The 15,492-nt window shown below is 44.6% G+C and overlaps 1 protein-coding gene across 7 annotated transcripts in view; it reads right to left on the bottom strand.

The window, feature by feature from the left end:
* Positions 1–15,492, bottom strand: part of LOC139556958 (IQ motif and SEC7 domain-containing protein 1-like) — a 184,387-nt gene that overhangs the window by 34,782 nt on the left and 134,113 nt on the right. The window contains exon 1 of one of the 7 annotated variants that reach the window (XM_071371155.1): positions 14,140–14,330. The exons of 5 other annotated variants lie outside the window; for them this stretch is intronic. In XM_071371155.1, the coding sequence (XP_071227256.1) occupies positions 14,140–14,153 (14 nt within the window). In that variant the 5' untranslated portion in view covers positions 14,154–14,330. Of the gene's footprint in view, positions 1–1,277; positions 1,604–14,139; positions 14,331–15,492 lie in introns of those variants that run through there. One more of the 7 variants, XM_071371153.1, reaches the window with a different exon arrangement.

Genomic DNA, 15,492 nt, shown 5'->3' with positions numbered 1-15,492 from the left:
CTCAACATTGAGGTATAATAACCCAAATCAATTTTTAAAAAAATCGAATAAAAAAAAAGTACCTTCCCTAGCGATGTTCACCCATGTCCATCAGTGTTGCTCTGTCAAATAGGCACTTGGTATTATCGTCATGAGGTGCTATTATACAAATGATTGTGTACAGGCACACGAGGTGGTACAATCATCTATACTAGTCATGCGAGCCCCATTCATTCATCATCGTGAAGCATTCTTTTTTTTCATTCTCTATGCATTACTTTCCATTGTAAGTGAATAAGTCCAGCGTTCCGCATCAATGACTCTCACCTGATTGATTTACTGATTATGGGGTTGATTAACGAAGCACATTATTCATATTATTAAGAAATCCACTCGGTATTAAACCAACTGTCAGATATTAACAGGCACAGCAGGAATGCAGTAAAAAAAAAACAAGAGACCCTTTTTGAAAGAGTGGCGACTTGGCTCGCCGGTGGCGTGTCATCCACAGACCACTCACTCAGTCACTATGGAAGTCATCCACAAAGCACTGCCCATATAGGCTGCTACAGTCCAGTCCTTACCCCACCAACACAGGCCCAGTCAGACCTGGTGCTGGCTGGCTTCTGTCTGAACCTGAGCCTGCCAGTTGTCATGTGTCTCTCTAGTGGCGGTGCTAACAGCCAGGCTGTCATTCTCTCAGTAATGAATAATTAAATGAGCCGTAGTGCACTCAGCACCTGCCCTTGATGATCCAGCCATTACAGGACAGCAATGGAATGGTCCTCAACACATGAGGATGGGCAGACGTACAGTGCACATACACGTCAGTTACACTGGCACTATACTGTAGCAGTATTGTTGTAACACATTCAGTAAAGCTATTATTATTCTATCCAGGTATGCAAAGACGCCAAGTGAAAGTGGTCTATTTTGATCAAAGAAGAGCAGATATCAAAACGGCATTAAGTGAGAGCACAGAATACATTAGCGTGACCCTGCTATCACTACTGTAAGATATCTACCTTGGCTCATGTAAATGTGGATATGCTACGCACATCACTGGAACAGCACTCTGTTCAGCATGTCATACACATATCAGAGCACGCATACCGAGATTGTTGTACACACACACAGGCACACAGGCACGCAGACACACGAAAACACATTTCTGTTTATGAAACATTCCCCCCCCCCCCCCCCCCCCTATCGCAAGTCATGACAACCTCACCCAATGACAACGTGTACAAACGAACAGCTCAGACAGTACACCCACCCTGGGTACCACCCTGCCTTACCAGCTGTCCAGCTCCAGCTCCAGTAAGGACTGGGTCTTCTCGGAGTTACAGTGCAAACACCACATGTTGGCTAGCAGTCGCGAGACGAGGCATCACCAGCCCACTCTACCAGTCCCCATTACTGCCTACGGATCCCTCACAGATGTCCCATCGCTTAGCTCTCTGGGTGTAGCTTCACGTTAGCAGCAAATATTCCCATTGCCTGGTCCTCTCAAGACAGCTCCCTATGGATGTATGGCAGGCAGGTGGCTAGCAGGGACTGCTAAGTGGCAGTCATGTATAGCCACTGATGGATCTCGCTCTCTCTCTCTGTCTCCCCCTCTCCCTCCCTGTGTGGGCTGTTTTCACTGGCCTGTTAGCAGTATGGAGGGGGGCGGGAGCAGGGAAGGGGGTGTGCTCTGTAGCTAGGCAGAGGAAAGGGGGTGGAATTCCTCCGGCAGCACGCTAATGGCATAAGGGGAGAATACAAATTACCCTGGGACCAAGGAGGATAGAAGAAGTCATTCAGTCATGCTTATCTGAGGGAGTAACAAAAAAAAAAACATGAAAGAGGCTGGGATGGAGGGAGAGAGGACGGGGGAAAGAGCAAGGGGCAGAGAGAGAGGAGGGCTGAAGTAGGGAGAGATGGTAGAGAGAAAGGGAGAGAGACGGTAGAGAGAGAGAGAAGTGAAAGAAGTTAGTCCACGGTCAACCCAGTGGAGGAATGTAAGTGGGAAGAGTGGAGCTGTCCGACGCAGAGAGAGCAAGCAATGGAGGCACCTCTATTAATAGAGCCTTTCAGGGTCCAGCAGAATGTTGGGATATATACAAAGAGGAAAAATAGGGAGAGAAGGCTTCCTCAATATGAATTTAGCAGCCCTCCTCTCTCTATACGCCCCTAATGCAATCCTAACCGCAATCCCATAGGACATAAGAGCTAGTGTACAGTCCCCTAGCCTTTCTGTATCTATGCCCCTCTCCATTTCTCTATTTTTGTCGTCAACCCTCTCTCATCCCCTATTCTTGTCATCTTCCTGTTTTAAGATGTCTCTTCGGGCATTCTTTGTAATGTCTGTATTCAGTTCTCTCGTGCTCTATCATGGATGGAAGATAATGGAGCAGCACATGGAATGTCTCCCATTGTGCCATAATGGCTTAGTTAACCAAGTGTGTCAGTCAGACATGAGCTGCAGTAATACCATTACCTGCCCGAGGTGCTGTGCTCTCTAGGCTCTTTAGGATTGACTGGACAGGGCCAGAGAACAATTACCCCTCTGAGAGAACGGGTTGGGGCACATGGGGGAACTAGGCCAAACTGGGGGGATAATGACAGCAGGTACCGGACAAATAGGAAGAATGGTTCCCAGATGGGTCAGGTTTACTGGGGACTGACGCGCTTGTCTCAGGAGGAAGGTGGTGATGTCCTCTAATTACAAGCCTGGACCCTGGGCCTCCCCGTGGAGAACATTTTTGCTTCCTTTGGCCCCTTTTCCCATCTGGGACATCAAACAGAAGATTGAGAGAGAGAGAGAGAGAGAGAGAGACACAGAGAGGGATGGAGTCAGAGACCAACAGAGAGAGAGAAATAGAAGGAAGCACACGAGGAACAAAATGTGAATATTTTACCGTGTGTCTCTGAGCTGAGCTGAGCGCCGGGTGCGGAAGATAAAGGTTATTGAGAGAGCAGACGGCTGTGCCGCTGTAGCAGGAGGAAGGCAGACGGACTGAGGATCTATTTCAGATGGAGATGACTGAGACCCAAGACCCTAGTGCTGCTGTACAGCTGTCGACACATTGCGCAGCAGCAGAGACACGACTAGACTTACAGGAATCACCTGTCACGCAGTCTTTCCACTGTTTAGAAGTCCCCGTTTAGTTTCCGACCGACAGTAAACGAAACGCCCACACCAAGGAGAAAAACGGTTTCAAAAACTCACAACATCTTAAAACGTCTTTCAATCCAATTTAAAGGCTCATTATTTTGTAATTCAGATGCGTTAGGAAACCTGAGGGGAGAGCAACTAAGCGTCCACCAGCCATTTCAAATGAGTCCTGATGAGTCCTGAATATTATCAAAGCCCCGTGGGCTGCGGCGGCAGTCAAAACTTTGTTGTTTCATCACAAGGGATGAATAAATAAACTCAATCCCTGCTGACATTTTGTTTTCGAAACAAGACATGAATAGATATGAGTGGAGGATTTCATTACAGTCTGGTGCAGGGTTGAGATGGGCAGCTGCATAATCAAAGGGCACTTCGATTCGTTAGCAATGATTACAAGGTCTGGAGAAAATCACTTTTCTTATGGTCGATTAACATTTTGGAGTTGTACATGCAAGTACAGGCATATAATGCAAGTACAGGCTAATTTTATCCATGTAAGGAAGACGTATTGTTTGAAGAAAAGCTACAAGTAATACAAGTAATGTCTACAAGTAATCTGGAGATCAGGATTTTCTCAAGAAGAATCAAGAATCGATTCTTGGACCTCTATTTCTAGTTTAGATGAATGATCTGCATTTTTTTTTAAATCCTGTTTTCTGATGACAAGTGTATTTTTCCCCCCGCAGCAATCTCAACTATCTCACTAAATACAGTAAGCCAAACACACATCCTAGCACCGTTCAACTTGGGTACAAGAAAAGTCTAGATTTTTTTAAACACTGAACACACCCTCTGTATCTACATCCTCCATCTCGCTCTCTCTCTGTATCTACATCCTCCATCTCGCTCTCACTCGCGCTCTCGTTCTCTCTCTGTATACAGTATGTGTGGAAAACCTTCTATATCCCCTCTGCCCTATCCAAGCGTCTGCACGGCTCTTTCCATGGGAATGATGTCATAGTTGGGCATTCCAACAGGAGGCCCTTTCTCTGCTCATAAAAACCCCTATTTTCCCCCAACTCACTGCACATGGCCTCCCTGCATTTCAGCTCATACTCCATCACCCTCTCCTGTCCCCTTTTCCCTGCCTCTCCTGGCCTTGGCAAGAGCCATAGTAGATCGGGGACATCTCCACCGCATGGCATACAAGTTGTAGCTTCACAGATCATTTCCATATTTCAGTCTAGCAAGAAAAGCACTTCATGAAGAATATTGAGTTACGAAAGTCTTACATACAGAGAAGGAAACGAAAATATGAATGAAAATGGAAAAACGGGCATCTGCTACAGCACTGCAGATTCCTAAGACCTCAAGTGTTTTTCCATTGAAGCGATAGCTAGTTTCCTGGAGACCCACTCACAAGAGTAAAAAAAAGAAAATTGTATATGAAAGAGTTGTGCTGTGCAACGCTGTCTACGTGATGTCACACACCGTTTATCATATCTGCTTTTGCAAGCCAAAGCCGGTAAGCGCTGCACCAGAAATGGAAAATAAAACGAAAAAAGTCAGGCTCTCGGCCCGGTCTGGAAGCAATTAGCTTGGCCGATGTCATTGTTTGATACGGCAGCGGTTTAACAGAGAAGTAGGGGGCCGGGATATTTGGAGTGAATAGTAAGCAACACGTTAAAAGTAAAAACGAACACAGTTTTCCCGTTAACTCTTGGGGGGTGGGGGGGATTCCTGTGCCTAACAGGGAGCTGGAAACAAATGGATAAATGGGCTGGACTGACAGTAATGAAAGGATATGAGGCGTTGCTCATCAGATCAAATTCTGGCTGGCAGCAAAGCTGGAACAGATGTGTTGCCTCTGGGATCCTCAAGGAACCATCAAAGATCATCAGACATCGACTAGTGATGTCTGAAGGTCTTCTGAACGTGTCTCTACATCCGTTAGTAATGCCTGAGCTCTCTTAAGTTTAGAATAGGGTGGAATTTGTCTGTCATGTTGTATAGCACCAAAGAGTGGAGACAGTATACTGTGTACGCGAAAGTAAGCTAAATACAGTGGGGAGAACAAGTATTTGATACACTGCCGATTTTGAAGGTTTTCCTACTTACAAAGCATGTAGAGGTCTGTAATTTTTATCATAGGTACACTTCAACTGTGAGAGACGGAATCTAAAACAAAAATCCAAAAAATCACATTGTATGATTTTTAAGTAATTAATTTGCATTTTATTGCATGACATAAGTATTTGATCACCTACCAACCAGTAAGAATTCCGGCTCTCACAGACCTGTTAGTTTTTCTTTAAGAAGCCCTCCTGTTCTCCACTCATTACCTGTATTAACTGCACCTGTTTGAACTTGTTACCTGTATAAAAGACACCTGTACACACACTCAATCAAACAGACTCCAATCTCTCCACAATGGCCAAGACCAGAGAGCTGTGTAAGGACATCAGGGATAAAATTGTAGACCTGCACAAGGCTGGGATGGGCTACAGGACAATAGGCAAGCAGCTTGGTGAGAAGGCAACAACTGTTGGCGCAATTATTAGAAAATGGAAGAAGTTGAAGATGACGGTCAACCACCCTCGGTCTGGGGCTCCATGCAAGATCTCACCTCGTGGGGCATCAATGATCATGAGAAAGGTGAGGGATCAGCCCATAACTACACGGCAGGACCTGGTCAATGACCTGAAGAGAGCTGGGACCACAGTCTCAAAGAAAACCATTAGTAACACACTACACCGTCATGGATTGAAATCCTGCAGCGCATGCAAGGTCCCCCTGCTCAAGCCAGCGCATTTCCAGGCCCGTCTGAAGTTTGCCAATGACCATCTGGATGATCCAGAGGAGGAATCGGAGAAGGTCATGTGGTCTGATGAGACAAAAATAGAGCTTTTTGGTCTAAACTCCACTCGCCGTGTTTGGAGGAAGAAGAAGGTTGAGTACAACCCCAAGAACACCCTCCCAACCGTGAAGCATGGAGGTGGAAACATCATTCTTTGGGGATGCTTTTCTGCAAAGGGGACAGGACGACTGCACCATATTGAGGGGAGGATGGATGGGGCCATGTATCGCGAGATCTTGGCTAAAAACCTCCTTCCCTCAGTAAGAGCATTGAAGATGGGTCGTGGCTGGATCTTCCAGCATGACAACGACCCGAAACACACAGCCAGGGCAACTAAGGAGTGGCTCCGTAAGAAGCATCTCAAGGTCCTGGAGTGGCCTAGCCAGTCTCCAGACCTGAACCCAATAGAAAATCTTTGGAGGGAGCTGAAAGTCCGTATTGCCCAGCGACAGCCCCGAAACCTGAAGGATCTGGAGAAGGTCTGTATGGAGGAGTGGGCCAAAATCCCTGCTGCAGTGTGTGCAAACCTGGTCAATAACTACAGGAAACGTATGATCTTTGTAATTGCAAACAAAGGTTTCTGTACCAAATATTAAGTTCTGCTTTTCTGATGTATCAAATACTTATGTCATGCAATAAAATGCAAATTAATTACTTAAAAATCATACAATGTGATTTTCTGGATTTTTGTTTTAGATTCCGTCTCTCACAGTTGAAGTGTACCTATGATAAAAATTACAGACCTCTACATGCTTTGTAAGTTGGAAAACCTGCAAAATCGGCAGTGTATCAAATACTTGTTCTCCCCACTGTATATGGGCTGCTTTTCTTCCTTCCGTCTCTCACTGCAGCAAAACAACAATTAGCTTGCATCAATTAACCCTCCTGTTGTGTTCGTTTCATGTTAATTCATTCTGTGCTCCCGGTCCAAAATGACCACCCCATTATAGCTGATTATAAATCCATATTATCACCTAATATTGTGTTAGATCTTTTTATCAACTTAAGTTTTGAACTTCTATTTGCTATTTATGGCCTGTAGGTCTCATTGACCTGAGCTCAAACAACTCGTTTTTGAGTACAAAAAAGCAGAATGTATGGACTATTTTGACTATAACAAATACTCAGATGAAACATAGTGTTGATGCGAATCACCCATTACGTGAAATGTCTGGAGTGACATAGTAGCGCGAAGAACTGCCCGACCAGACTCTGCATCCCATAAACTGGTGGTAGATTTGTTTCTGGATCTGTACACACCAGCCAAAATCAAGAGACCCACGTATGCTTGGACGTGTCTCGTCTACCTCCTCCAGTTGTCTTTGTAAACGCGTCTCCCCTCAACTTGGTCCTGTTTATCACTATAGTTTCAATTGACTCTGTCAGGAACAGTTCGAAGCAGGATTTTATGTCATCAACTCTGGATATGTTGTATCTCGTTGGCCCTGGGGTCATCCTGATAACATTTTCAACCGTCAGCCGACCTCTCAGGTGGGGATGAAGACCAGGACAAATTCCCATTCTTTGATCGGAATGTAACAACCTTAGCCAGGCCCTCTTCCTCATCACTGGATTGTTCCACATCGGTTGTCTCTTGTCCTGAATCATGTTCTGTGTTGTCTTCAACTTCTGACACTTCCTCTTCTAATGCATCTTCACTGTCAGTTTCCTGGCCTCTCTCCTCCTCACCAGTGTCATGATCAAAGATATGATCAAGTGCCTCACATACAGTATATCGTTTGGTTATTGTGCTGCCACAGAATGAATTGTGAGCAAGGCCTCAAAAAAGCTTTATATACCAGAGCTGCGAGAAAAGTTCTACATATTCTTGAAACAATGTTGCGATTGTTTGTGAGAATGCCAACAGGTGTGGTTCCCATGGGGGAAAGATTCTATTGGGGAAAGGTTCCCATGGGGGTTGCCATGGAAGCCAAGAAGGGGAGTGAAGTAACTGTGTGTGTGTATGTGCGTGCTCAGACCCACATGCATGTGGGGGTCTGGGAGAGGAAATGTGCCTGAACTCAATTTTATACACTAATTGTAGTCTCACCAATTCACCGGGAACACCACAGGTGTACAAAAGTTAAACAAAATACCTAAAATGTAATGAAAATCATCAAAATGTATTTTGTGTGTTCAGATGCCCTGTGTGGACAAAGTCATGGAATGTTAATGACAATCAGATTAAATGAACTACATTTTTCAGTTTGACTGAACACAACAGGAGGTTTAAAAACACAAATTAGATTTTTTGGGGGCCGATCTTTTTTTGGGGGGTGATTCTTTTTTTACACAATTAACTTTTTTTACACAATTAACTATGCAGTATTGAGCTGCTGCACCCAGCCCCCTCTATTTTCAATTATTAGTGAATAAACTTGACGACCTCAGAGCGAGGATCTCCTTCCAGAGGGACATCATATTCTTCAACATACTCTGGCTTTCCTCCGACATACAAACGTATTATATACAACGAAACGGATTATATAAAAGGCGGAGAGCTCTGCTTTATGACCAATAAGTGGTGTGAAGGGGGAAACTTTGCGAGATTCTGCTCTCCCAACTTGGAATACTTGGTCATTAAATGTCGCCTTTTTCATCTTCCGAGAGACTCCTCAATAATTACCACCATGGCGTTGTACATCGAGCCCCAACCGACAATAAAAATGCTCTCAAAGATCTTCATTGAACCCTGAACAAACTGGAGACCGCGTACCCGGAGGCAGCGTTCATTGCCGCGGGGGACTTTAACAAAAGTAAATAGAGAATTGTGCTCCCGAATTACTATCCACACATTTTCAGACCAACTCATGCAGATTCTACGCTGGACCACAGCTACAGGTCGTTTCGACACGGGTATAAGGCCATCTCCCGTCCTACTCTTGGAAAACCTGACCATGACTCCATTTTGCTCCTCCCCACCAACAAATAAAGACTCCAGAGGGATGTTCCAGTGGTCAGGTCTCTACCACACTGGTCTGACCAATCAGAATCCATGCTCCAAAACTGTTTTGATCACGTGGCAGCCTTGTCAGGAAACTGAAGGAGTATAGTTAAACAGTACAAATACAACCTACGCAGATCGATGAATCAATCAATCAAATGTATTTATAAAGCCCTTCTTACATCAGCTGATATCAAAGTGCTGTACAGAAACCCAGCCTAAAACCCCAAACAGCAAGCAATGCAGGTGTAGAAGCATGAAGATGGCGAGACACAAGTACAGGGACAAAGTGGAGGAGCAATTCAGAGGGTCAGATACGAGGCGTATGTGCCAGGTGCTTCTAATGATCACGGATTATAAATAGAACGCCAGTCACATTCTGGACAGCAACGCAGCCCTACCGGATGAGTTAACACCTTTTTCTCAAAATTCGAGAAAACTACTCTGAGCTGCCGAGGAGAGCCCCTGAGGACAAGGAGGGCTATGCCCTTACATTCTTCATGGAGGATGTACAGTTGAAGTCAGAAGTTTACATACACTTAGGTTGGAGTCATTAAAACTCGTTTTTCAACCACTCCACACATTTCTTGTTAACAAACTTTAGTTTAAGCAAGTCGGTTAGGACATCTACTTTGTGCATGACACAAGTCATTTTTACAACAATTGTTTACAGACAGATTATTTCACTTATAATTCAATGTATCACAATTCCAGTGGGTCAGAAGTTCACATACACTAAGTTGACTGTGTCTTTAAACAGCTTGGAAAATTCCCAAAAATAATGTCATGGCTTTAAAAGCATCTGATAAGCTAATTGACATCATTTGAGTCAATTGGAGGTGTACCTGTGGACGTATTTCAAGGCCTACCATCAAACTCAGTGCCTCTTTGCTTGACATCATGGGGAAATCAAAAGAAATCAGCCAAGACCTCAGGAAAAAATTGTAGACCTCCACAAGTCTGGTTCATCCTTGGGAGCAATTTCCAAACGCCTGAAGGTACCATGTTCATCTGTACAAACAATAGTACGCAAGTATAAACACCATGGGACCACGCAGCCCTCATACCGCTCAGGAAGGAGACGCGTTCTGTCTCCTAGAGATGAACGTACTTTGGTGCGAAAAGTGCAAATCAATCCCAGAACAACAGCAAAGGATCTTGTGAAGATGCTGGAGGAAAAGGGTACAAAAGTATCAATATCCACAGTAAAACAAGTCCTATATCAACATAACCTGAAAGGCCGCTCAGCAAGGAAGAAGCCACTGCTCCAAAATCGCCATAAAAAGCCAGACTACGGTTTGCAACTGCACATGGGGACAAAGATCGCACTTTTTGTCCTCTGGTCTGATGAAACAAAAATAGAACTGTTTGGCCATAATGACCATCGTTATATTTGGAGGAAAAAGTGGGAGGCTTGCAAGCCGAAGAACACCATCCCAACCGTGAAGCAAGAGGATCGCAGCATCATGTTGTGGGGGTGCTTTGCTGCAGAAGGGACTGGTGCACTTCACAAAATAGATGGCATAAGAAGGGAGAAAAATTATGTGGATATATTGAAGCAACATCTCAAGACATCAGTCAGGAAGTTAAAGTTTGGTCGCAAATGGGTCTTCCAAATGGACAATGACCAAGCATACTTCCAAAGGCAAAATGGCTTAAGGACAACAAAGTCAAGGTATTGGAGTGGCCATCACAAAGCCCTGACCTCAATCCTATAGAAAATGTGTGGGCAGAACTGAAAAAGTGTGTGCGAGCAAGGAGGCCTACAAACCTGACTCAGTTACACCAGCTCTGTCAGGAGGAATGGGCCAAAATTCTCCCAACTTATTGTGGGAAGCTTGTGGAAGGCTACCCGAAACGTTTAACCCAAGTTAAACAATTTAAAGGCAATGCTACCAAATATTAATTGAGTGTATGTAAACCCACTAGGAATGTGATGAAAGAAATAAAAGCTGAAATAAATCATGCTCTCTACTATTATTCTGACATTTCACATTCTTAAAATAAAGTGATGATCCTAACTGAACTAAAATAAGGATTTCTTTACTAGGATTAAAGGAATTGTGAAAACCTAAGTTTAAATGTATTTGGCTGAGGTGTATGAAAACTTTCGACTTCAACTGTAAGTCATTGTAAGTCATTCAAACAGCTAGCTGTTGTGTTTTCAGACATTTTCAATCTCTCTCTAGCTCAGGCTGTTATCCCCACCTGCTTCAAGATGTCCACTGTCATCCCCATGCCCAAGAAAGGGAAAGTAACTGAACTGAATGACTATCGACCCGTAGCACTCACTTCCATTGTCATGGAGTACTTTGAGAGGCTAGTCAAAGACCCCATCACCCCCCCCCCAACTCCAACTCCAACTCCATCAAGTTCGCTGACGACACGACAGTAGTAGGCCTAATTACCAACATCCACGAGACGGTCTAATGTGAGAAGGTAGGCACTTTGGCGGTGTGTTGCCAGGTAAACTATCTCTCCCTCAACGTCAGCAAAACAGAGGAGCTGATTGTGGACTTGAACTAGGCTGGGCCCGCCCCCATCCTCATCAACTGTAGAGATAGTGAAAAAGTTCTCAAAAAGGAGCTGAAATGGTCAAACCACATGGACAATGTGGTGAAGAAGGCACGACAGCAACTCTTCAACCTCAGGAGGCTGAATAAATTTGGCCCGTCCTCGAGGGCCCTCACAGTGTTCTACAGGAGCACCATCGAGAGCATACTGACTGGCTACATCACAGCCTGGAACGGCAACTCCACTGCCGCTGACCGCAAGGAACTGAGAAGGTGGCACGCTCAGCCAAGCGCACCATTGGGTGCACACGGCCTGTCCTCCAGTACACATACAGCACCAGGCGTTGCCCTTAAAATGTAATCTAAAAAAGGTATAACGTTAGATATTTTTCCCTGTCCGATCTCTACAACCTACTCAACATTATAAAAGTGAAAGAACATTTTCCAAATGAATAAGAAATAAGCATGTATTGATTGCGTATGTCTTTACACCCCAGAGTTAACACTTGGTGGAAGCACCTTTGGCAGCCATTACAGCTGTCAATCATTTTGATTAAGATTGTATCAAAAAAAATCAAAAAATAAACATTTTCCCTGTGTTTTTGGGAACGGACTGGAGCTGTGTTTGACCATGAATAAATCTTTTCCCTCCAGTCCTCTTTACCAGGTCTCATATTTCACTGTAGTCTCTTCAAGCCCCGCCCCTGTACAGAACCATGCTTCAGCACAGTGCTGCTGTGCTAAAAATAGAGCCATTTGAGAATGGAGGTGACACTGTGGTAAACACACTGTCAGGGAAATGAACAATTCACCACCACCTCTACCCAGAGAATGCTGGTACTTGTTTTTTTATTAACCTTTATTTAACTAGGCAAGTCAGTTAAGAACAAATTCTTATTTGCAATGAGAATTTAACTGCCTTGGTCAGAGGCAGAACGACCAATTTTTACCTAGTAGAAGAATGTTTTTTGTCTAATGCTCAGTGACGAAATTCCATTGAAAATGGGCCTACTTGTAGGGCACAACAAGGAGATATGACACATTACTAGGCTCAGTTAGAGTATTGCCATTACAGTTAAGAGTATCCCTAATGGTCGGCCATTACATACAGAACTGTGCTCAGATTACCCCCAACGTGAGTGACCACGGAGAATATAAATACACAGAATGCCAACTGGAGTGCATGACACAGAATTATCCCTAACCACTTGCGCAGGGACAGATATGTTTTCGTCGCCCTAATGGCTAAATTAGGATTGGGGTAGAGTAATCGGATCCTAGATCCGTGGTTAAGGGCTAGCCTACACAGAGTGCATGACACTTTGATGGGGGTGGGGCCCGCCAGTTGCCCATCCCTGGTCCAGAGTGATAGGGCCACCTGCTGGCCAGAGATGTTATTATTAAGAACAAATTCTTATTTACAATGACGCCCTACTAAAAGGCAAAAGGTCTCCTACAGGGACGGGGGCCTGGGATTAAAAATAAATACAATATAAATACAGGCCAAAACACACATCAAAACGAGACAACACAACACTGCATGAAGAGACCTAACACAACAACATAGCAAGGCAGTGCATAGAGGCATATGTATAAACAGCCACACGCCCAGCGACCCTGAGGGAGAGCTGAGCTATGATCATGAAGTCATAGGACAAGGAGGTCAGGCATCTCTGCCGACAATGGCGGGAGGAGGGAGGGAGGGTGGAATCAAGGAGATAGAGTTATTCAGAGTTATTCAAAGATCCACAGGATGGAATAAGACGCCGACCTGCTTTCGCTCGCGAGTTAAGACGGTCAGTGGTGCACCATTCTATTTGAAGCAGTGCATAGAGGCATGTGTGTCCTACGTCATGTGAAGATGGTCAATTGACTTATCGATCACAGAATGCTTGATGCTTCTTTAAAAATAGATACATGTCGAATTTAATCAAAACGTCAAACACCAAAGCAGTACATGGCAGGCCTACACGGTTTCAATTTCTAAACGTAATCAAACTGAGTCTCGTCGTTTTCTGGTGCTGTAAAAATAGAAGTACAGTTGCATTGTTTTTCATCTCCAGTAAATTTCAAACATTTCTAATCGACAGGATAAAATGGACAACTCCCTAACTATCCTTCAGCAGCCAAAACACCGCAGAACCCTTAGAACCCAACTACAACTTTGAGTTGACATCTGCTTCCTGGTCTAACTGCACCGTGGTGACCAATCCATCATCAGACGGACTCCCCGTCCGTAAAGCGAAGGCCAAACGTTGGAAAAGACACCTCCCCCGGCTCTCCTTCCTTTGTCTGTTTCCTAAACGGATTTTCAATGGCTTTGATATATCAGAGGGTAAAAACTGTCTGCTTCTGACGGTCCCAAAAATAGATTGAAACCTGATAGCTGTCCTCCAAGCGCAAACTGTGTGAGTAGAAAAGCTCTTGATATAATAACTGGCCTGTGTTTGTTTTGGGCCATTGACAAGCACGCCTGTCTATGCAATCAAATTAGAGACACAAAAAGCAAAGTGAAATCGAATGACGCTGTTGATTTGTGCAAATTGACTGTACGGCTCACAATAACAGCTGTTGTCGGTTTAATCTGCTTGCACTATTGGTTAATCGCATCAGTGACCGGATAGTCACAAGGTGAAAAAGACAATTATTCTTTTGAAGTATGTCCGTACCACGTAAGTATTACAAGGAGGTTGAAACGAGTACGCGAGAAAGAGAGCCCCTTCACATTCCCCCCTCACTCACTCACCTTCCAAACCACATCCAGCTAATCTCTTCTCCAGACCTTCCCTCTGTGTTGTGTGTCCTGTTCTCTCCCTCTCCTGCTCTCTGTAGCCTGCTCCCTCAGCCCTGGGCTTCTGCTGGAGGTCTGCTAGATCTGCAAACCCACCGTGTGCTCCCCTGCGCTACCCTGGCAGTGACCACAGTGTCTCTGTAACACCCCAGACCCCCGGCCAGAGACACTGGGGCTATTGAGCCCTAGAGGAGCACCTCCCTGTCCGGCCGTCTGCACTGGCGCTGACCATTGTTTGTGTTGGCACAGGGCATAAAGCAAGCCTTTCTCATGCTGCCTGCTGCATCATACATTTTCCCATGTTTGATTAGGGGAAAATACCGACAGAGAGAAATAGGGTCTGCCCTGTGGCGAGGCTAGAGGATGTGTCATCCTGTCAAAGACCTCCACCAAATAATATACTGTATATTACACGGGTTTCTTTAAGAGAAAGAAATGACACAGAGTAAAATTGACACAGGCAAAGGTTGAGCGTATGAAAGCTCTGCGGAATGACTTTTTAATTTTGCTCTCCTACTTTGTGCTCCTTCTGAAAAAAACACTGATGATATTTCACATTAACGACCTCCTCATTTGGCTGTAGACAGTAGTACAATAATTCATTTCGCATAACGTTGTTTTTGGAGAAAGCGCTTTGTACTAAACGATGAAGGCCAGCTGTGATTAAGGAGTGACTGCAGCCACGGGGCTAGTCAAGATAATGACCGAGAAGGTGATTAGCACTGAGTGACATAATCACTTAATGTCGTGCAAAGGATGGGAAGGCTGAGATAACGAACACTATATATCACAGTGATTTGGGATGTAAGGTTAGATCTCAACTTGAAGAAAAAAAAGGGAACATCTTCCACACAATATTAACCTTGCCTGCCAGGCTTCTGGGTTATCCTATAGTGCCGTTGGACACACAGCTGTTAAAAGAGACTCATACAAGCCACAGAGCGCTGCTGTTCGAATCCCAGAGCCAACTAGGTGAAACATCTGTTGATGTGCCCTTGAGCAAGGCAGTTAACTCTAATTGCTCCTGTAAGTCGCCCTGGATAAAAGTGTCTGCTAAATGACAAAAATGTTGAATGTATGAGTGGGGATCCCAAATGGTGTCCAGCAGCCCCTCATATAATGATACATACATACTCTAGTGTTTGTTGCAGTAACTATAGGCTTAAGGACAGGCTTCCATTGGACAGGCTTCCATTGGACAGGCTTCCATTGGACAGCCAGATAGCTATAGTTTGACCCCTGAAAGCATGTTGTGTGTTGGTGTTTGGGGAAACTGCCATGTCAGGTCCTCAAAATTTGTTAACGAAA

This window comes from Salvelinus alpinus, chromosome 28 (assembly GCF_045679555.1).
Source record: "Salvelinus alpinus chromosome 28, SLU_Salpinus.1, whole genome shotgun sequence".
In the NCBI taxonomy this organism is placed as follows: domain Eukaryota; kingdom Metazoa; phylum Chordata; class Actinopteri; order Salmoniformes; family Salmonidae; genus Salvelinus; species Salvelinus alpinus.
Note: the sequence above shows the minus strand (reverse complement) of the source record. Positions and strands in the feature narration are given on the sequence as shown.